The sequence below is a fragment of the Sceloporus occidentalis genome, unplaced genomic scaffold, assembly GCF_023333645.1.
Source record: "Sceloporus occidentalis isolate IW3139 unplaced genomic scaffold, rSceOcc1.0.p SCAF_106, whole genome shotgun sequence".
NCBI classification, from domain to species: domain Eukaryota; kingdom Metazoa; phylum Chordata; class Lepidosauria; order Squamata; family Phrynosomatidae; genus Sceloporus; species Sceloporus occidentalis.
The window spans coordinates 1,957,372-1,979,327 of record NW_028317086.1 but is presented as its reverse complement, the minus strand read 5'-3'; the positions used below and the strand labels follow the sequence as shown (position 1 = coordinate 1,979,327).

The window sequence follows — 21,956 nt, the reverse complement described above, 5'->3', positions numbered from 1 at the left end:
AAAATGCCCTGTGATTGTTAGAAGCGAACCGCTCTGTCATTTTTATCATGGAGAGGTTGTGGCCAATGCAGAGAGCGAGCAACGACTACAATTTACTCCCCTAAACTGACAAAACATTCAGTGTCTGAATAAATGACACATGCTTTTTCCAGTTACATTTTTATGGATGAAGGGGCATCTAAACTTTTGAATATTGTCTTCCATAGCATATATTTTTTTACTAAATTAACATAAGGACAAGGCAAAGGAAGAGATACTGGTCCTTTTTGCAGGTTATAGCTCACCAAACTCTGCTTAATAGTATTTTTTAATGAGAACAATATGATTATCATTGGTGTTTCAGTTCCTACAATGTGGAAATCAGTCCAACTCCAGCCATTATTATCATTTAAAAAACTGCCAATTGTCACTTTTTCTTTTGGATATACAGGGTTGTCAAATTGCAATAGATTGCACGTAACTATAATCCTAAATGCTATCAAGGTGGGCCTGGTGTATAAGTGCCAGGTGGATCCGGGGCCCTTGTATGTCACAGGAATGTTTGGTAAATCACCGTGGGTCCTATTCCCAGTATTCCTGCCAGCTGCCCTGACTCTTAGTGAGGTGTAACATGATCAGATGGAATGAAGGAAGCGAGGGAAAGAACCAAAGCTTCAAATTTTCACATGCATTCACAGCAAGGACAGCACTTAGAAACAAAGAATTCTGATTAGAGAGTGGATATATGGCTCATTATGTAAAGCTGTATCTTCCCACTATGCAGCGGGATAAAGATGCAGCTAATAATTATCTGTGAATATCCCATGAGTACCCTAACCGCATTGATTTGTCAAAAACAGTTAGCAGGTTTGCCCCAAAAAGGTACTGGTTATCCAGTTAAATGTCCTGGAAACTGAACATTTCACAAGAAAAGAAAACCAGCATAACATAGGTATTTATTTTTTGAATTGAGGAATGAAAGGGTCACAGTATATATTTTTCATCACAGAGGAGAGCTGTTTTTATTTGAAAAACATGGTACCTTGTCAGTGTTAATACTATGCCACGTTTTCTATGTCAATGGCTATGTTATCCATGCTAGATGTTTTTGTGCGGAGGTAGAAGCAACATCTGTCTGAAAATTCCAGGGGTGGTAGTGGCCGAGTGGCACATCTGGGCATTTCCCTTTAAACATCCATTTATCTTAATGGATGATAAGCTTTTTCTTTATGGCTAAATATAATCAAGCAATAAAATGTGGAAATACGAGATCTTTTTTTAAACGTCTGCATGTGCTTTTGCTGCAATTAATGCTCATTAGAACATATACTATGGAATGTCCTTATGATTGTTTCCAGATCACTTTCTATTTTTTGGGGCCAATGTGCAAGCCATTCACAAACAGAAAAACTGGGGATGTGTCAGACTCCTCATAAAACTCCAGCCACGTTGGATAATGATCATTAGAAAGCTAAACAGCTTCTTTTTCAACTTTCAATTTAGACAGCTGAATGTATGCGCTTTCATATTAAATATTAACATTTTCATAATTATTGTCATTCAAATAAAACATGGGACAAGAATCTCCTACAGCAAAAAAAAAAACAAAAAACACCTCAGTTGTACACGATAATAAATTACCAGCAAATGTAATTGTTAATTAAATGACTCAAGCACACACATTCTACCACAATGGGCACTATTTCACGTAATTCATCATGAGATGTGAACTGTTCATTGTGAGCGTTTGGCCAACTCACACCCAGCCATGAAACAAAACCTAAAATAAATATGGTTTGATTAGCTTAGTACAACATGTACATCATTTTTTCCCTACAAAACACAGACACGACACCTGTATAGCACACAACTGCACTTTAAGAAATACATTCACACGCTAATTAATGTAATCACCAGCATGACAAGAACCATGATATATGTTTCAATGAAATAAAGCCAGGCAAGAAGTTAGTCTGAAAACCACACAGAGGTTGTTCGTTGAGTGCATTTTTAAATATTTTCTATTTGGAAAGCATGTAATAACAGCTTGTGGCAGATGTTTCTGGTCCCTGTGCTCTTAGCGCTGATGAAAGACATTGGCCCCCAAATACTCACATATGTACTTATTTCATGTTCTCATGGCACAAAAAGCTGCAGATTTATGACAGACTGTAAAATATGTACACATTCACTTATGAAATAGTTAATAGTGTTATTGTTTTCAACAGTCTGTAAATTACCCAACTATTAATTGGTAAGGTGGCATGACTGGATGCAGAAAAAATGCGATGTACAAACACCTGACCAACTTTAAGAATATGAAGAAATCACATGGCGGAAAGAGAAATTAAACCAAAATAGGTGGCTTTAAAATATTGGCATAACTTTAATTTACTTAATTTACTTCATGATGTGTAATGAGGGCAGGCTAAAAGGTATGAGACAATATAAAATAATTACAAAAAGGAAATAAAAAAAGCAACCAGGTGGAAACATGGTTAATTCACACAAAGACATCTTGGTAAATGGAATGATGGTTATAAAAAGTATCAAAATATAGTGTTGGTTAGTTCTGTAGGACCACTACACTAAATGAGGCTTTGAAACACAAGGTTATGATGAAAATAAAAGGCACATAGTTGCACCCTATATTGTTTATTTCACATGAAAATATTATATGGCAATAATAAGTGCCATTGTCCCCCCAACCACACTCTGAGTGTCCATCTCACCACACAAAATACACGGTTAAGTGATGCTCGAGGGAGATCTTCAGCATCCAGTGTCTTGCTAGAAGCGCTGGGCAAAATATAAAGTGTTCAGTTGGTTATTTTAAACATATGACAGACTAACCTGTGACTTTACAAAGAAACCATTGTCATGTCTCAGTGCAGCACAAAGTTGAAAATCAATGAAAAAGAAAATGTTAGTGACTGTGGAGAGATTAGTTATAAACAAGATTTATAGATTTCTGTCATCTAAATTTTAAGGCAAGACAGGAGGCTTCCTATTTTGCTTATCTTCCTTTACTCTCACAGTAGCAGCAAAGAAAGAGTTAACGTCATAAGTGAAAACAACCAATAGAAAACATCACATAAGAGGTATATAAACCCCTAAGCCCTCCTCCTCTTCCTCTTTCTTTGCTGCTCACCGTAGCTGCAGGTCAGTCCTCTTCCTTACCTCAGGACTTATTTCATTTTTCGATTATTATTCGTAATAATTTGGTTTTATTATAAGTCGTGTACCGCTATATATATATATATATTTATATATTTTGCGCCTTTTCTGTGTCTCTGCCTCCTTCTTTTTCAGGTCCGTGGTCAGGGAGACTTTCTCTCATTCCCGTTTTTCCCTCCGGACCCCTCCGGGTCTCCGGATCTCTCCGGGCCTCTCCGGACTCCTCCGGCCCCCCCCCCTCTTTTTCTCTATCCTTTCCGTTCTTTTCACTCCTCTTTAGGTTGCCTTACTTTCCCAGCTTCTTTGTTCCTACCCTTCGGGACCGGTTTTTCCTTACCTGCTTTCTTTTCCTCCGTGTTTCTCGCGGTTCTTATTGTACGGTTCAGCCGCCATCCCGCCGGCGTGCAGTTTCTTTTGCCAGGACCTCGTGCGTCGCGGCCTGGTCTCGCGACTTCTTTGCAGGTCCCGGTCGCCATCTTTTCTTTCCTTTGCAGGTGACTGTTTACACCAACGGTTTCGCTTCAGACGGTATCCAGTTATTCTACCTTCTTCTTCGGGTGAGCCGCGTTTTTTCATATATTTCCCAATTTAATCTTACCAGGCTAGTTCCTGCTATAGGTTAGTTCCCAACATATTTCATTACTACCTTGGGGATTATCGGCTTTACATATTCCAGGCTGAGCTCCTGTGAAAAACATATTATTTATATTGGAGTGCTCCAAGATTTTAGAACCTGCCCCTTACATTGACATTATCTATTTTCTCTCTGCAGACGATATGTCACAGGATAACTTGCCCTCCCAGGATGCCTTTATGGCCTGGTTAGAATCTAAGTTTTCAAACTCTGTGGAGTCCTTCTTTTCAAAAATGTCGGCCTCTCTACCCAGCCAAGGACTACCTCCTGTCCCTTCTGGCACTACTAATATCCCGTCAGAACCTGACTCTGATAAATCAGAAGGAGAGGCCTCCGGCTCTAAGCGCCCCTGGAAGGGCAGCAGCATCTCAGCAGGCAAGGGCAAGGCACCCGCAAAACGCCAAAAAACCTCAGGCACTCCTGTTAATGACCCACTATCTATAGTGGACGAATGGCGGGCAGATTCCTCCAATGGATCTGAATTATCTGTTAATCTGGCCTCGTCCAGAGAAATTGACTCCGGGTTCGTCCGTGAGTATTTGGTGGATGAGCCCCACCTTGCCGATCCCCAACAATCTCATTCGGCCTCCACGTCTTCTGACCTCCCGGTCATTGACCCTACTGGGTCTTCTCTGTTTGATCCCACCACCATGCGCCACCCTAGGGCCACCGAGTGGGCTCCCCCTGAACATATTGCCCTCTATATCCATAAATGGCTTCGGAAATCTCTCCCTAAGGAGGTCCGGAATAAACTTAGGGCCGAATGCCCCAGGCCGTCCATTCCAGATAAAGTGGCCCTTACCCCTGAGTTTGACCCCAATGTGGTCGCTCTTTTATCCGTAAATAAGAAAGACCCTAGAAGAGGGCTAGAGCAGGGCCTAAAATCGGCACAGGATAAACTCCTGGATCTGGTAGGACCGGTCACCCAGATATTGTCCCTGGTGGACAGGGCTTTTCTGCATGATACCCCCCTGGACCCCAAAACTATACGTGACTGGGCCCTTAGAGTAGTGTACCTCTTAGGTAACGCAAATGTAGCCATAGCTACAGAGCGACGTAAAGCTGTCCTCCTTCGCATGGATCCCCGCCTGGCCGAGCTGGGCACCAAGGACTTGGGAGCAGCCGCTAACGGCTTGTTGTTCGGAGACGCTTTCGTGAAGGAGCTTAACCGCCACGTGTCGTTGATGACGTCTTGGAATAAAGCCAAGACCTCCATGAAACGAGTTTTCCAACCAAACCTTCATTTTTCTGGGAGGGCTGGACGACCGCGGGGCCGGGCCGCCAGCCGTTCTGCATCTCAAGGCCCCAGGAATTTCCCACCACCACAGTCTTCATACAGACCAGCTTACCATCAAAGGTCCATCAACCCTCGTGGAAGCTACAGAGGTAGAGGCGCCCAGGGATTCCCCAGAGGACGCTCCAGTTTTGGTAAGTCACAATGTTTCCTTTCCTTCTTTCCCTCTTCGGGTTGGGGGACGCATATCGCATTTTTTCCACAACTGGGCGTGGATTTCTTCAGACCCTTGGATCCTCCAAACGGTCCGGGGTTTCCAGATAGACTTTGTCGCGCCACCCTTTCAGGTTCGCAGACCTCGCCCCCCTGTCAGGTCTACGACCGATCAGGCCCTCATAGAGACGGAACTCCGCGCCCTTCGAGACAAAGGGGCTATTCAACGAGCTCCCGGTCCCACTGGATTCCTCAGCTCTATCTTTCTGGTGCGCAAACGCACCGGAGACTTCCGTCCCGTCATCAATCTTTGGTCCCTCAACGCTTTTGTAGTCTATCGCCATTTCAAGATGGAGGGCATACATCTCCTCCGAGACCTTATGTCAAAAGGCGATTGGTTCACCAGGTTGGACCTCACGGATGCCTATCTCTCCGTCCCTATTCGCCCGGATCACAGACGTTTTCTCCAGTTTCGTTGGGGCAGGCAAGTTTGGCAGTTCAAGGCCCTTCCCTTCGGCCTGAGTTCAGCCCCATGGTGCTTTACAAAGCTCCTAAAGCCGGTCATGGCTTTCTTCCGATCCAGGGGCGTCAAGTGTATAGTATACCTGGACGACATCCTGTTGTTTTCGGGTTGCCGAGACACTCTTCTCGCGCAGACGGAGTTCGTGGTTCAGACCCTTCACGAACTCGGCTTCATTGTCAACACTCTAAAGTCGGAACTCGTCCCGAGCCAACACGTTATTTTCCTGGGCTTCGAGATAGACTCTCAGGCGGCCATTCTTCACCTTCCGAGATCCAAGATAGTGTCCATTCGGAAAGAGATTCGGTCTCTTCTCCGCCACGACTTCTGCTCCCTTCGCCTCCTGGCTCGGGTGGTAGGCCTCCTTTCGTCCTCCATTCAAGCGATATTTCCCGCTCCGCTCCATTATCGGGCTCTCCAGCGCCTCAAGGCCCACCATCTGAGGAAGACTCCGTCCTACGACCAGGTTATCCCATTGACGCAGGAAGTGCGGCAGGAACTTCGTTGGTGGCTCCGTCACATGGAGGCCTGGAACGGGCGTGCGATCTTTGGTTCCCAGCCGGACTTCGTCCTCGAATCCGACGCCAGCCTCCTGGGGTGGGGCACTGCCTCCGACTCGGAAGCGACCGGAGGAACTTGGTCTCTGGAGGAACGCTCGCTCCATATCAACTGTCTGGAGCTGATTGCGGGTTCCTTTGCGATCAGAAGTCTAGCCAAAGACCGTTCGAACTGCTGTCTCCTCCTGCGGATGGACAATTTCTCAGCAGTCCGTTATATCAATCGTCTGGGGGCACGCGCTCCAAACGCCTCACGGAAGTAACAAAAGACATCTTCGAGTTTTGTCTGGCTCGCAATATCACTCTGCAGGCAGAGTACCTCCCGGGAGTCGAGAATCTCCTAGCGGACTGGTTCTCCAGGCATTGGCGAGACGCAAGCGATTGGAGGCTCCACGGTCAGGTCTTCCAGGATCTCCAACGTCGGAGAGGTCCGTTTCACCTGGACTTATTTGCATCCAGGACAAATCGCCAGACGTCAGATTTCTACAGCTGGCTTCCGGACCCGGAGGCCCTGGCGACGGACGCCTTCATGCAGGTGTGGCCGACCTCGGGCGCGTACGCGTTCCCCCCTTTCGCCCTCATTTCGAGGGTCATCCTTCACTTGCGTCGCAACGGGGGCTCTCTGGTCCTAGTGACCCCCCTCTGGCATGCACAGCCGTGGTTCCTGGCTCTGTTACAGTTGTCGGTCCGGGACCCTCTGGCTCTTCCATCTTTTCCGAACCTGCTGTCGGGCGCGGAGGGCCAACTTCACCCCCTCGTCCAGGAGGATCGACTTCTCCCGGTGGCGTGGACTATCTCGGGGGACCCCGATCTGTCCCGGGTCTATCGGAGACGGCTCAATCCCTGCTGCACGAGTCTTGGGCTCCAGGTACCCGAAAGTCGTACTGGGCAGCTTGGCGCAGCTGGACTGCTTGGTGTGTGGGACGGCAAGTGGATCCCCATTCAGCCCCTTTAGATTTTGTGCTTAATTTTCTTGCGGATATGTTTTCCTCGGGGAAATCCTACCGGACTATTAATGTATTCCGTTCGGCCATCTCTTGTGGTCATGTTGGATTTTCGGGCGAGCCGGTTGGTAAAGCTCCGCTGGTCTGCCGCCTCCTTCGCGGCATTCGTTTATCCCGGCCTCCGGCCCCTCGCTATTCTTTTCTGTGGGATGTGGCTGTAGTGCTTGATTTTCTGCGGTCATGGCCGGACAACGAGTCCCTTTCTCTACGTCAATTGTCGGCGAAACTTACCTTTTTGTTGTGTCTTCTCTTTTTTCGCAGGGTCTCCGACGTTCGGGCTCTTGATACTCACTGCGTTTCTTTCTCCCCGGAGGGTCTGGTGTTCCGGATCCACAGGAGGACTAAGACTTTCTCCTCGTCTGTCTTTTATCCTTACTTTCTTGCAGACCCTTCTATCTGTGTAGCCAGATGTGTTAGGTCATATCTGTCTCGCTCTGCCATGGTACGCCCTACCTCGGTCTCTCAGCTTCTTATTTCCTACGTTAAGCCATTTCGGGCTGTCTCTTCTCCTACGCTAGCCCGTTGGGTTCGTTGGCTCCTCTCTCTAGCGGGTGTGGACGCTAGTTTCGGGGCGCATTCGGTTCGGGGGGCTGGGGCGTCTTGCGCCCTTAGGTCCGGGGCAGCGTTGGACGATATTCTGAAGGCGGCAGATTGGTCCCGGGATTCCACTTTTAGAGAGTTTTACTTTCGCCCGGTTTCTTCCGCGGCGGTGGCTTTGATTTCTGGCGTTAAAACTGCAAAATAGGAAGCCTCCTGTCTTGCCTTAAAATTGGAAATTATTCTAGCCTTGGTGCACGAATAATTATAATTTTAATAAAGACAGGAGGCGAGTATTTTCCCTCCCATCCCTCCCTTATTTGGGGTAAGTTTATTGGTTTTTCTTGTGCCTGTTTTTTTGTGTTTTATCTGCTCATTTGTCACGGTGGGGAGGATGTGTTGGTTTTTTATTGTAGTTTTGTGACATTCTCCTATGTCTTGGAGATATCTGGTCCTGTTACGTTCTCTCTTTTTATTTCAGCGTGAACTGTCCATGCCGTGTTAGAGTTTCGGCTCCCCGTGTTTGAGCTTCGTTGACTCCACCGTTCTCTCTGGAGGATTCTGGTTCCGGTTTGCCCGTTCGGTTCGGTGTTCCAGTCAGTTTATGGTTTCGACAGAATTTGTGGACATTCTTCAGTACGGTTCTCAGCGCCGAAAGAGGAAGAGGAGGAGGGCTTAGGGGTTTATATACCTCTTATGTGATGTTTTCTATTGGTTGTTTTCACTTATGACGTTAACTCTTTCTTTGCTGCTACTGTGAGAGTAAAGGAAGATAAGCAAAATACTCGCCTCCTGTCTTTATTAAAATTATAATTATTCGTGCACCAAGGCTAGAATAATTTCCAATTGTACATAACAGCATAAACTCTAAAATACAGGAATTTCAGCTGCGTTCATATATATATTTGGTCTATAATAGTGTTTAAAAATCGAAACCATTCTTGAGTCTGGTAAAGGGGCATTCCGTGTAGTATAATTATGTCTTGCAAACTCAAGTTTCCAACTTTACCACTGATTTAACCCACCTGATATTTTATGAGACCATGAGATCTTTGCCACCACCGCCAGTAATAATCTGTTCCTATGCACCTTGCGCTCTATGAAGTTTCTGAATGCAGTGTGGTCAGCTATGACATCACACTCCTGCAGAGCACGGGAGCCAATATAAACTCATATGTCTTATATACAGCACAGGGATCATGGAATTGGAATTAGATAACATTTGGGGCATAAGTACCAAAATCAGGTATAGCAAACACATGTATGGGTATTTTTTCTATATATACCTAGTGGTATACAAGTTATCAAAGGCAAAAAAATATTCTCCCATTTGTATATTTTAATCATACTAAATGATGTGTTAGATGTATAAAATGTATGCCAAATAGCCTTAGAATAATCATAACAAACTTAAACAGTACATTATTTATGTAAATTTATTTCTCTGGCATTGTCTGTCCTGCTATTAAAAAAATAATCAACAAAAACATTGATTTAACCCGTTCAGTCCCCTTAGGACGTACCTGTACGTCCTGACTCTGTTGCAGCGACAGGGACATCTACCTGTCGCTACACCGGAGATCAAGTTGACTATGACACCATTGGCATAAAAAATTTACGAGAGATCCCCAAAGGGATTTCGCGTCATAGTGCACTGGGAACAGTGCAAAAACAAAAATGGAAAATTATATATATACATATATATATATTCTTTAAAAAATAGCTCCTTAGCGTTACCACTTTATTAAAAAATATTTTTTAAAAACTAACCATTGTTTTTGATTAAAAGGTGCTATTTTTTGTGGCTGCTCTAACTTTACTATAACAACAAAGAGAAAAAAATGGCACCTGCAGTTAAATGTTATATAACTAGGCAAGCAGTAATTAAATATTTTTCTATGTAAATTTTCTATGTTTCTATTTTTGCAATTCTCAGGTTGTTTTATTATTATTATATTTTGTTTAGCACCAACAATGTAAGACTAAGACAAATCGATACATTATGTAAAAAGGACCCTGCTCACAAGCTTACAATCTACAGTTGTTATCTTGTTTTGCAAACAACATATCTTAAACCTTCACTGAAACATATTTACTCCCAAAAGATAGGCAGCTGTCTATGAAGGCAGACACCATTTGTGACAAAATGCATATGTATATTTGAATATATTTATGATTGTTAATTTTTAGTTATTTTTAGTGATGTAATGTAAGTAGTTCCATTAATTATTTCTTCAGCTATATCCAGCAATCAAAGTGGTCAAGAAATTAGTGCTGCTTTATTTAATTTGAACGTGGGAACATGCACATTGAAGCAGAGAGAAGGCAGTCAATCTACTGAATAATTCGCTTTGTACTAACAAGCATTGCCTATAGATTGTAGCCTTGTTAATAAATATTGTGAATACACAAAGCAGATATACTCCCACAAGACAGCACATAGAACTCCATTTGTTAAAGAATTACAGTTCTTCTGTACAAAATGTTAGCATCATCCCACTTTGACTACTTAATATGGGCACTGAAGTTGTTTCTTTTCTGAAAGGCAATTTGGAAAGTCAGGAGCCATACTTACTTTAAGCAAGTAGAAGGAACTTTGTTAACGTCCTAATATAGGTGAAATAAAAATGCTAAATAAATAAGAGTTCACAAAATGTGTGGGAAAAAACATAATCGTTATAATTTGTTTCTTGCTTACATTTGTGAGAGGATGGACGCTCAGTGAAAGCACCAATCGTGTCAAAGTTTACAATGTTTATATGTTGCATAATTTAATGTATTGTGACACACATAGATGTGTGGCCATGCCTCCATATGATTATTGCAGGTAATGTGATATAACGAACAGACAAGTTTCTGCGTGATCATGAACATCTGCTTGTTCATACCTGCCACTGCCTTAAAAAAAGTGAAAATCATCAGGATGCAAGGAAAGAAGGATTTGCCTGCTATAACACTTTATAACTACAGTTAGAAAACACTGGTCATCATCACTTACAGGCTACATTATAGGTCACTGCGATTAAGATCTTACCTGATTTCCTATTGGGCCCTTCTTCTTTATTTGGTTGCATCTTTGCTGTGCACTAAAAAATAGACCAAACGCATTACTAGAATTATGTCTGTAGTAAGTACACATTCACCTCTTTTCTGTGCAATAATGATATATTATTATTATTATTATTATTATCTTTTATTTATTGAGCGCCAACAAACTATGCAGCACTGTACAATTTAAATGGTGCAGTTAACACATAGATAACAAATATACATTAATATATACAGATACATCAGGAGTTGAGAACCCTGCCCTCTCCATCTAGCCTTATGGTACCTTAAATGCAGTAGTTTCCTATAAAACTATGGGACAATAATCTTGATGGCTGATAGAGTGGATAGGAAGGGGTCACAGGTGACTAAATAACAAGGGAGTTAATGTTTGAACAGGCATAACTAGAGATACAAATGTGGGAATTAGTGAATCTGTGACTGAACCTGAGAGAATGTGGTGGATATAAGAGATAAAGCTGTGCACAGGGGGCAGACTTGGAATATCAAATCTTTTACAGCGATGACAGCGACCTTCAATTGGTTGGTGGTGAGGGGGCAACATTTTGTTTTACATTATGGTCATTACAGCTGTGGAATTCATGATATTACAAAGCATACCAGTTCTTCACTGGTATAGAATATTGCCCGATCAATTTGATGCAATGGGTTCATGTTATGGTTGTAAATCACTTTTACCGACACGACATTTTTTATATCATAGTAGAACCTCTAACACAGAAAGTTGTAAATAATAAGTAATTTAGGTAATTTATAAGATTATAGCCCTCAATAAATATCAGAGACCTCCTCCAGTACCATACCTTTAGAAACACACAAATGTAGTCAGAATAACATTACATCAATGTAACAGTGAACTTTGGAACATACATATAACTTACTTGGCAAAACCAATGAAGTCCTCATGGTTGGTATTAATATAAGACAGCTGAATATCAATGATAAGCAGTACCTAAAAACAAAAACTAAATACCATTAGGCGCCAACACTACTACATTCTTTTAATGTAAGGCTCCTTTTTTGGTTGTAAAAAGTGCCATAAAACAGGTTTCTCACATTTCTAATATAATTAGATTGATGGTGAATCAGGTTTTGCTCAAAACAGGTGTGTTATATTCATGCTGCACTACAAACAAGTCACAAATCTTTTCAATCATGTACTTTAACCAGTTCCTTCCCTTAAACCTACCCCATTTATTTCCACTTCTCTTTTACTATGAGGTCTTCTTACTTCTTAGAAGTCTTTTCAAACAAGTTCTAGCTGGTTCCCTACAAATTGTGCCTGTCCTTCCTTAGACCCTCACATCCGTGCCTAAAAAATATGCTATACCCTCTTGTTCTTTGCAATTTATACAGTTGGTATATTTGTGTTATAATATAGGGATACAAAATGTCGTGGTCTTTTATTTTGAGTTTATGCATTTATCTTATCCTTTCTCTAGAACTTATTCACTAAAGAGTGGGTTTGCAGGTGATTTGCTGGTTACTTACACAATATAGTACACATTATGAAGGTCCAATCAAGACCAGGCTGGATCTCAGAAATTCAGGAGTTTATCTTTATCTTCCAAGGTTACTCACCTGATCTTTGGTTTTTCCTTCTCGTTCACGAATACAATAAGTAACAATCTTTTCAGTCTCTTCACAAAGTTTTGGATAGTCAGAAAGCTGTATTGAAAAATAAGTATTTTAAAATCACCGAATTTTACACCAGAACCATTCGGTTCCTGTAGTCTGCCCATTTTTCTTGCTGTAGACTAACTTACTCTTGGGAAGTACAATGCTGCCCCATTTGCTCCTCAAGCATTCATAAAGAGAAGGACATCATATAACTCAACTGTCAGAGGCTATTGTTTCAAACAGGGTGAGAAGGAATTTCTACTGCCCGTAGCACCAATAAATAATTAAGCATGGTTTTGTGCGAGTGTATACAGCACCGGGCAATGTCATAGACAGTTAAACATTCAAGCCTGACAAAGGGTCCCACAAAATACAGATGACAGAATAGTGCAGAAAACCTGATAAACAAGGAAAAGGATAATTGATATTACCAGACAGAAGTTCTAGGCTAGCAATTACGTTAATCCATGTGGTGTGACACACATTTGTCACATGCATCCAAAATACCATATGTGACAGACCTGCGTGTTTCTGACTTCTATAAAGTGCTCTGCAGGAATATACTGTTTCTAGTTACACTAGATTTAGACAATCTTAAACTTCCTGGACTCAAACACATCTTTGTGATCTCCCCTTACTGAATTCACAACATAGATAGAATTCTTCCAGTACAACTGGTATTTTGGTATATATGTAGCAAAGATACCAGCTTTTCCATCTTTGCCACAAAAAACATTAATAGGTGGTTTGGAGGGAGGGTCATCGGGGGGGGGACCCAAACCATTTATTCTGTAAGGGGTCCCAAAACTTCTGAGGGCGGCCCTGGTGGTACAGACATGCATAATAAGGGAAACTGAGAAAGCTTGAAATGTGCATAAAGAATGAATACATAAAAAGCCGTTAAAAAACGGGAAGCTAGATGAGACTATTGGTTCTGCCGTCAATATCTATATACCTGGAAGAGTGTGTTAAGATGTCCATGTGAGGCATTAAGGATGTCCTTCTGCTTTATAGAAAGGTTATTTCTAATGTGTTTAATATATACGATACATCACAGTTAACATATTAAGATGTTTTACCTGCATACCACTGCTAACTATTTTCTTTTCTTAAATCAAGTCTTTCCTATAAGCATTTTTTCCACACCATCCATACACACAAAAGCATTCAGAAGTGTTGTTACAGCTGGCATGTAACCAAGGCCATAGGTACAGAGTTCCGATTACTTGTTTACATTAGGCAAAGAAAAGCAATAGGTAAAACATATCAGGCCTTCATGTGCTTGTTCCTGGAGTCCAGCAGAGTTCTGTAGTAGTGTCAATACCTCTACTTTTACTAAGTGAGCAGAAGGGTATAGTTTTTATGAAATTTGGAAAGTTCTCCAAATGTACAATAATTGCTGATGTACTAATTAAAATAATTCACCACACATCCCATCAAACTTCTTGCCCCTGTTTTCATTTATTGTAGTGTGGACTAAACAATGATTTTGTGACCCTGTCCTGTATAATCTATATGTGGTATAATTTGATTTCTTATACTATTCTGAAGGGAGAAACTAAATGTTGGAACTAGTTTATTACTACTTAATGTTCTAGCATATAAGGGCATTCGGTTAAATTGTTTTTCAAGTATCATAATGCACAACTGTAGTACACAGACACCTTAATTATTACTACTATTGGTCTCTTACAAATAGACAATGAAAAGGAATTTTTGTTTTAGGAAATATAGAAATGTGCTATAAAACATTAACCTAGACTCAATCTAGATAAAATCAATGTGGCAGAAGAAGGTGCAGTGCATGGGAGTTATAAATGGTCGAAGAAGACCACATCATTCGTAGCAAAGTACAGAACTCCAATTTTCTAGTTGGCCAACTAAAATCCACGTAATATAACAAATGCATTAATACTGTCCTACTGTCCAAGGGGCTGACACAATAAATGTGTTATTCCAAGGGGAGGAAGTTGGTAATTAGCCCTGACCTCAACCCCATCGCACCTTTGGGGTGAACTGGAATGGAGATTGTGAGCCATGCTGTCTCATCCAACATCAATGCCTGGCCTCACAAATGCTCTACTGGATGAATGGGCAATTCCCACAGAAACACTCCAAAATCTTGTGAATAGCCTTCCCAGAAAAGTGGAAACTGTTATAGCTGCAAAGGGGGTCCAGCTTCATATTAATGTCTATGTATTTAGAATACAATGTCATCAAAGTCCATGTTGGTTTAAGGGTCATGTGTCCCAATACTTTTGTCCATATAGTGAATCTATGCATGTATGTTACAGAGAATGTGCATATGTTACCATGAATGTGCATGTGTTTGCATGAGTATATGTTGGCATTTGTGGGTATGTGTAAATGTGTATGTATTACCATAAGTGTGTAAATGTGTGTGCTAGCATGAGTGTATAAATGTATGTTTGAGTGTGTTAGTCTACATATGTTTGTAGCATGAGTGTGTGTACTAGTGTGTAAAATGTGTGCCAGTGTGTAAGTTACCGAAGGGGGGTGAAGAGGCCAATGAGGCCACTTGGCTTTGCCTGCCTCCCGGGTCAAAAGGTGCCAGTTCTTCCCTGCATGCAATTCAGGTGGTTGGTTCTTTATTGCACCATAGGAGGGGGAGAACTGGAGAACTCTTGTCTAATTTAAGACATTACAGAGAGAAGGAATATAGTTGAATCGTGATACTCCCACATATCAAAATTTAGTAGATTTCGGGATAACCTGGGGGAGAAAATGTGCAATCCCAATGGGCAATCTCCTACTAAGTTCATTAGTACAAGATAGGTGGAATGAAGTGAGGTCAATGGCTCACATCTGGCTTGCAGGTTTCCTGCTGAGCTCGAGTTTATTTTATTTGTGTATGGGAAGGAGGGGTTGGGTAATTCCTACTCAATGTCAGAGTGCCAATAAACTCTTTAAACTGTACATTAGATCATGGATTACAAAGACATAGGTTTAATCAGTAACCTGACACCTGTATATTTGGCTATTCAACTAAGCATTTTAATAAGGGGAAGACAAATTCTCTGTGGAGGTTTATACATGCAGAGTAGGTTGAGATTAACTCTGCTGAGAAATACAAAAAAAAATGTTTAAGAAATACTCCACCAAAAACAGAGAGACACATAATAGTATGCCCTATAGTGTGTCATCGCTTGGGTGGGAACATCCTAAATTTTAGCTCAATTGTACAACTACAGATGACAAATCAACGTATCGGTCTGATTCTACCCACAAGGGCAGTCCAGAAACAAAACATGAGGAAAATTTCCTCTGTGCGAGGATGTATGTCACAGACCCTTATTGGCCTTGTTAGTTTTTACCTTTTTAGGGACATACGAGGAAGGAAGTCCACGTCTGGGCTTGGACCGGAAGAGATCCCCATAGGGTGAAAGTACGAACAAAAAGGTTTGAGAACTCACCTTTGTTCCCTTGGGCAGAGGAAATTTGCCTGGCATTTTGGTCCTGGAATGCCCATGGGAGCAGGATCAGACTGATATGTTGATGGAGTTTTTTCCTCTGCAATGGTGCAAGTTAAAACTTGAAACTTGAGTGGCACACCATAGGGCACGCTATTAATTCTTGGGGCTCTAAATAGCTGGGGTGCATCTGACAGGGAGTGGAGCTCATGTGCCCATGAGAAGCGCTGTTTTACTTCTATTATTTTTTTAGCTCTCTGTAGTTCAGGCAATTTGATTGCATCACATTCTAAATACATATAATATGAAGTTGGTCCCCTCTTTGCAGCTTTAACAGGTTCCACTCTTCTGGGAAGGCTTTCCAAAAAGATATATATAAGTGTTTCAGTGGGATTTTTTCCAGTGGGGTTGAGTTCAGGGCTCTGTGCGTGCCAGTCAAGGTCTTCCACACCAAACTCATCCAGCAATGTCTTCCCACAAGAGTGGAAGCTGTTATAGCTGCAAAGTGGGAAGCAATTTCATATTAATGTCTATGTCATCATGTGATGTCATCAAAGTCCCTGTTCGCGTAATGGTCAGGTGTCCCAGTACTTTTGTCCATATAGTGTATGTTCAGTTCTTGAATAAACTCAGTCAAGGAGTTCTGAGGTTGTTAATGCCTTTGCATTTTGTGTGTAGACTCACAGCTCTTGTGTGTGGGTTTAGTCTGAGCATGGATTCACTGTAAGGCAAGTTGTTTGTGTTACTCTTTAGTGATCTCTCATACAAATAGGGGGCAGGTATGTCCCTTTATGAGATTAATTAGAACTAGAAATTGTGATTTCTCAAGAAAAGTTTAAATATTATTGAGTGACAAAGTTTCTTAACAATCCTAGGGCCAGTTCTATGAAAATGATAGATAGGAATATTGCACATAAATCTATATTAAAATCACCTTGCATGGCAAATGTGTAACTACGCTTATTATCTAATTCTGTGTTCATATATATATATATATATATATATATATATATATATATATATATATATATATACATATTGAAGAAAGACGAGGTGCTGAAGAATACCTTAGCTGCACATTTTTTAACAGTATTAATTAACTCCTGCATCACAAGGTCCACACATTTCAGTGCTGGTCCTTTCAGCTTCACAATCTGTTTTTTCACTATTGCTTCAAATGCCATATCTGGAGTGAACAGTCCAGTTCTGTAGAGACAAGAAGCAGAGATTATTGTAAATAATTTATTATAAATGTTCATCCCAGAAACCTGAGGATACGCGAGTTAGTAAAAGATGCAACATACAAAGAAATGGTAGCTATGAATGAGGCATGGTTTCAAATGATTGATAGGAAAGTATTAGCCCCTGGCATGCCACCTGTCATTGGGCTGGTTGGGGAGATCAATAATCTTCCTTGTAACTGGCCAATATACACTATGAAGGGCTGTGCCTAAATGCATCTCTCATTATAAGTTTAACCAAACTGCAATAAAATGTGAAGAAGCCCTGCTTAAACAAGCATAAAATGTCTTCTGGTATTTGTAAGGAAGATAATATGAGACAAGGTATTTTTTTTATGGAGATATATATATACTACTGGAAGAAACCATACATGGGCAAGAGAACCTAGAACTGACAGAATGCTACTACCACAGCAGACCAAATGAGAGGGGATATATGAAGCGTATGAGATAACTATGGATGGATAGAAGACCTACTTCTATACTCTCACAACTTGAGACTGACCAGCACAGTACAACCCAACCACAAGGAGACCCAGAAGAACAACAAACTGTGTGGCTGACATCAGAAGCTGAAACTTTGCTACCACCTCTGCCATTGCAGAGCACAGAGGCTGAGATGAGGCATAAGATCATGGATAAACTAGCTACAGTCAACCCTCGAAATCGATTACCAAGGCTCAGTGGAGAACAGATGCCTCACAACCATCCCTACTACCACCATAACTCAATGAACTGGTATACACTACAGCTGCTGTAATCCTGGAAGTGCTTGCCTATTCACTCAGGAATGACAAGAGAACGTCCCCTCAATGGAAAAGTGTGATTGGAAGACAAGATCAAAGCAACCCGAAGAGAAGTTAGCCAGCTGGTAGAGCTACAGAAGGGTGCGAAGGTTAAGAACAAGACTCGCATACTTGGAAAATACAAGGACCTAACTCCATCTGAAGCCCTAGACACTGCTAAACAAAGGCTTGCAGCACTGCCTACGACTGACTAAGGAGATACACTAGAGAAGCAGAGGCCAAAAAGATAAATGCTTTCCAAAGAACCATCCAAGGTGTACTCCCAATTGCAGTGCAACACCACAGTAACAGCAGAACCACCTAGCAGCAGAAACGGTGTGATACTGGAAGGACATGTGTGGGAAAGAAAATACACATAACATCAATACAAAGTGGCTGCAGGACAGGACAGGAGAGCTGGCCACAGCAATCCCAGAACAGGAACTAGTCATCATCACAGTAGCAGAAATCCAACATAAGTCAATAACATCAAGAGCTGGACAGCACCTAACCCAGACATGGTCCACACCTACTGGCTGAAGAGACTAAAAGTGGTACATCAACACCTAGCAGTACAAATGAACAAATTGCTAACAGGTTCCTACCCAGACTGGCTAACAGAAGGAAGAACAGTGGTGATCATGAAAGATCCCCCAACTACCGACCAATAGCCTGCCTCCCCACAACATGGAAAGTCATATCAGGCATCATAGCTACAGGACCACATGGACCAATGCATGAGCGCAGCTCAGAAGGACATTGAGGACAACACCAGAGGCTCCAAGCACCAGTTGAAGTCGCCCAGAACTCAAAGCCCAGCCTGGATGGACTACAGGAATGCCTAGAATTCAATGGAGAAAGTATCACGGCAAGCCAAGACCCTGTATGTGATGTACCATCGACAAATAGCAGAGGTGGCTGATATTGGGAAGAAGCAGCTAAGATACGACGCAGAGCCCTCAGAGGACCCGAGGTATAAAAAATATATGTGGAATGTGTGTGGTTGAACAATTAGCGCATGTTTCCTAACTATGTGCCCTGAGAGCTGAATCACTTATTCTTCAGGATCAATTTAGGATGTGTTTTTATTTTCCTGCAATTATCTAGAAAATAGATAGATCATTAAATCTTAATTATTAAACCCTTATTTTGGATGCATTTAAAAATTAAACTGTGCCAATTATCTATTAATTTTGTGGAACACACATATAATGTATGTAAAGTTATTGAAATTAAAATAACTACTACTTCCATACATTTGTGAAGTTGATCTGTACTAGTGCATCAATAAAGTGGTAAAACTTCTTAGTTCATTTATTGAGATAACAGCAATTTAATGTTGCTGTTTCTATGACCCCTGCTGTTCAGTTGATAGAACTACAAGATCATCTATAATTACATTACCCAAAGTTGCTTGTAGATTTTTTTAGGAAATACAATGTAAAGGATATTGGGCAGACACTGGGTGTGAAGAAAATCTATCTAGTTACACCTAACACTTCGCGTGGCAGACCCTTTTAGCCAGAATTTTCACTCCTGGGTACTCAGCAAGCATTGGTTATTGGAAACCAGGAGGAGAACCCTGGCTCTTCACCACATCAGCCCCTTTTTCCCAGACATTGGGCTTCAGGCAGGCACGGCATGGTCCACTGGGCCAGTGCCTCCCACATACATGTACCTGTTCGTATGACAGATCCTGCTCAGTACATGCAGCCAAATGCTGCAAAAATTTAGGTGCGTACTGTGTGGATATTTTCAGAAGACGTTTCCATTTATTGGCTGCTGATCCCCACTCGGGCCCTGACCTCTGCAAACCGAGGCAAGATACAGAAGGATAAGACTATACTGTAACTGTAAACAAGCCAATAAGGTTGTGACAAGCAAAAAATAAATGAATGCCAAAGTGAAATCAAGGTCTGCTACATGGAGGAAATCAAGGATGGAGCTCATTAAACAGAGAAAGAAAAACTGATATGGCCACACTTATTTGTGCAACAGGTTTTGCCAGGTTTAGTGTGCAAAGCGTCCTGGTATAGGATGGTATTGCACACTAAACTAAGATGTTGCTCTGCCTATAGAACAAATAATAAGCTAAACTGCATAATAAGCCTGTAAACATGTACTTGTAAAATACAAACAAACAAAAGCCTGGTTGGATTCCCCGGGACTAGGCAAATAAAAACAAAACTATTGAAGCACTTGAGAGCGCATGAAGTTTTTATTTGGGACACAGATTTCTTGATACATGTTTCATTAGGGAACTAAAAGTTGATTGTGTTTTCTTACCCTTGTATCCCTTCTAATAAACCTCTGAGCACTTTAAAGCCCAGAAATTGCTGAGTTGTCATCACATTAGAATAGCTCGCATATATTTGGCTTGGGTTTGGCTTGTGGCTTCTTGCTATGTTATAGGCTTCCTGCACTCAAATTCAACATCTCAATTAGTGCCCAAGTAACAAAAAACAGACACCTGTTGGATTCTGGAAGATTTCTCTAAAGACGTATTAGTGCAGAAAAATGCTCTCTATGTCTCATTATTCAGTCACTGCATAAACAATTTTTGTTTCTCCTTTTTTTTAAGGTCCAATAATTTTAAAAGCAGGCAGAAAATCCACAACCAGATTGCGAAGGAAAGAAGTCTCTGTAATTTGTGCTCTGAAATATTCACCTGACACCATGGATGTTTTTGATTGCATAGCTAATCTCTCTTCTGAGATCTTTCTCCTCAAATTCCATCTGAAGAATAGTTAAAACATAGATCGATATTAATTGATTGATCAAGTTAAATTTAAGCAATTTACAAATCGGGAAACCAAACAGAATTATACAGCGTTTAAGTGAGAGTGAAACTGTAATCTGAACTGTGATACCCTTAATCAGAAATAAACATATCTAATAAAACATACAAATAGTAAAGATGTGCTTCTCATAAAATACAATAGAATTTTTGTAGCGCCTACCATGTGAAGTCTATAGGAAAGGAAGGTGTCAAAAAATGCATAGAGTGGTCTAACCTTTTAAAGGACTTGGCAATGTCCTCTGATTTGCAAAAATCCCAAATACAGGATAATGTTGAGCCTTGAATGCAATATAGGTGATCTTTTTGTAGGGATCCCAAGTAGATATCTTGAAAGCTCCCCAGTGTGGTAATAAGAGAGCCTCCAAATAAGGAAAGAGCCAAAATCATCATATATGAAAGCAGTCTATAATTTAATAGTAGCAAATTCCTCACATGAGGGTTTGCAGAAAAAAGTGCAGCATGAAATCGGCAACAATGATGAACAAGTCAGCAACACGTTTCACCCGTCGCAGCTGGCTTCCTCTAGGCTAGAGGGAAGCTACTAGAAGCTTTCAAGATATCTACTTGGGTTTCCCTACAGAGATCTTCAGAACGATCACTTATGTGACACTCAAAGCTCAACACTATCCTATGTTTAGGATGTTTGCAAATCAGAGGACATTTCCAAGTCCTTTAAAACGTTGTACCTTTTTATGCATTTTTGGACACCTTTCTTTCCTATATACTTTACATGGTGGGGACACCATAATTATATTGTATTTTATGAGAAACACATCTTTACCATTTGTATGTTTTGGTTTTTTTTGGAAGAGTTATACAGACATTTGATATGTAAGCCCAACACAGGACAACCAAAAATGTTGCTAGGTTTATCAAAATATAAACAAATTGCACAATTATTTTTTTTCAATAATGGTTTTAAAACTAGTTTTATTGTTTTGTTCTTTCTGCTTTTATTGTTATGCTGTTGCCATAATGTTACTAATGCACCTGAAATGTAAATTGGCTTCTTTACATAATAGGATAACATTAAGATAACACGTCTCTGTGATCTTCCAAAGCTGAGTGGGGTACACGTAATGGAAAATAATACATATGTATCTGCTCAGAAATTATTTTCCATCTTTAAAGATCTTGTCCTCCCAAACTAAATTA

At 41.2% G+C, this 21,956-nt stretch overlaps 1 protein-coding gene across 1 annotated transcript in view; it reads right to left on the bottom strand.

Moving 5' to 3' along the window:
* Positions 1–21,956, bottom strand: part of LOC149283337 (dynamin-3-like) — a 114,084-nt gene that overhangs the window by 82,381 nt on the left and 9,747 nt on the right. Inside the window, exons 9-13 of the mRNA XM_089497713.1 lie at positions 20,670–20,737; positions 17,043–17,181; positions 12,506–12,592; positions 11,806–11,876; positions 10,890–10,941 (exon numbers count right to left, since the gene is read on the bottom strand). Of these exons, the coding sequence (XP_089353839.1) occupies positions 10,890–10,941; positions 11,806–11,876; positions 12,506–12,592; positions 17,043–17,181; positions 20,670–20,737 (417 nt within the window). The remainder of the gene's footprint in view (positions 1–10,889; positions 10,942–11,805; positions 11,877–12,505; positions 12,593–17,042; positions 17,182–20,669; positions 20,738–21,956) is intronic.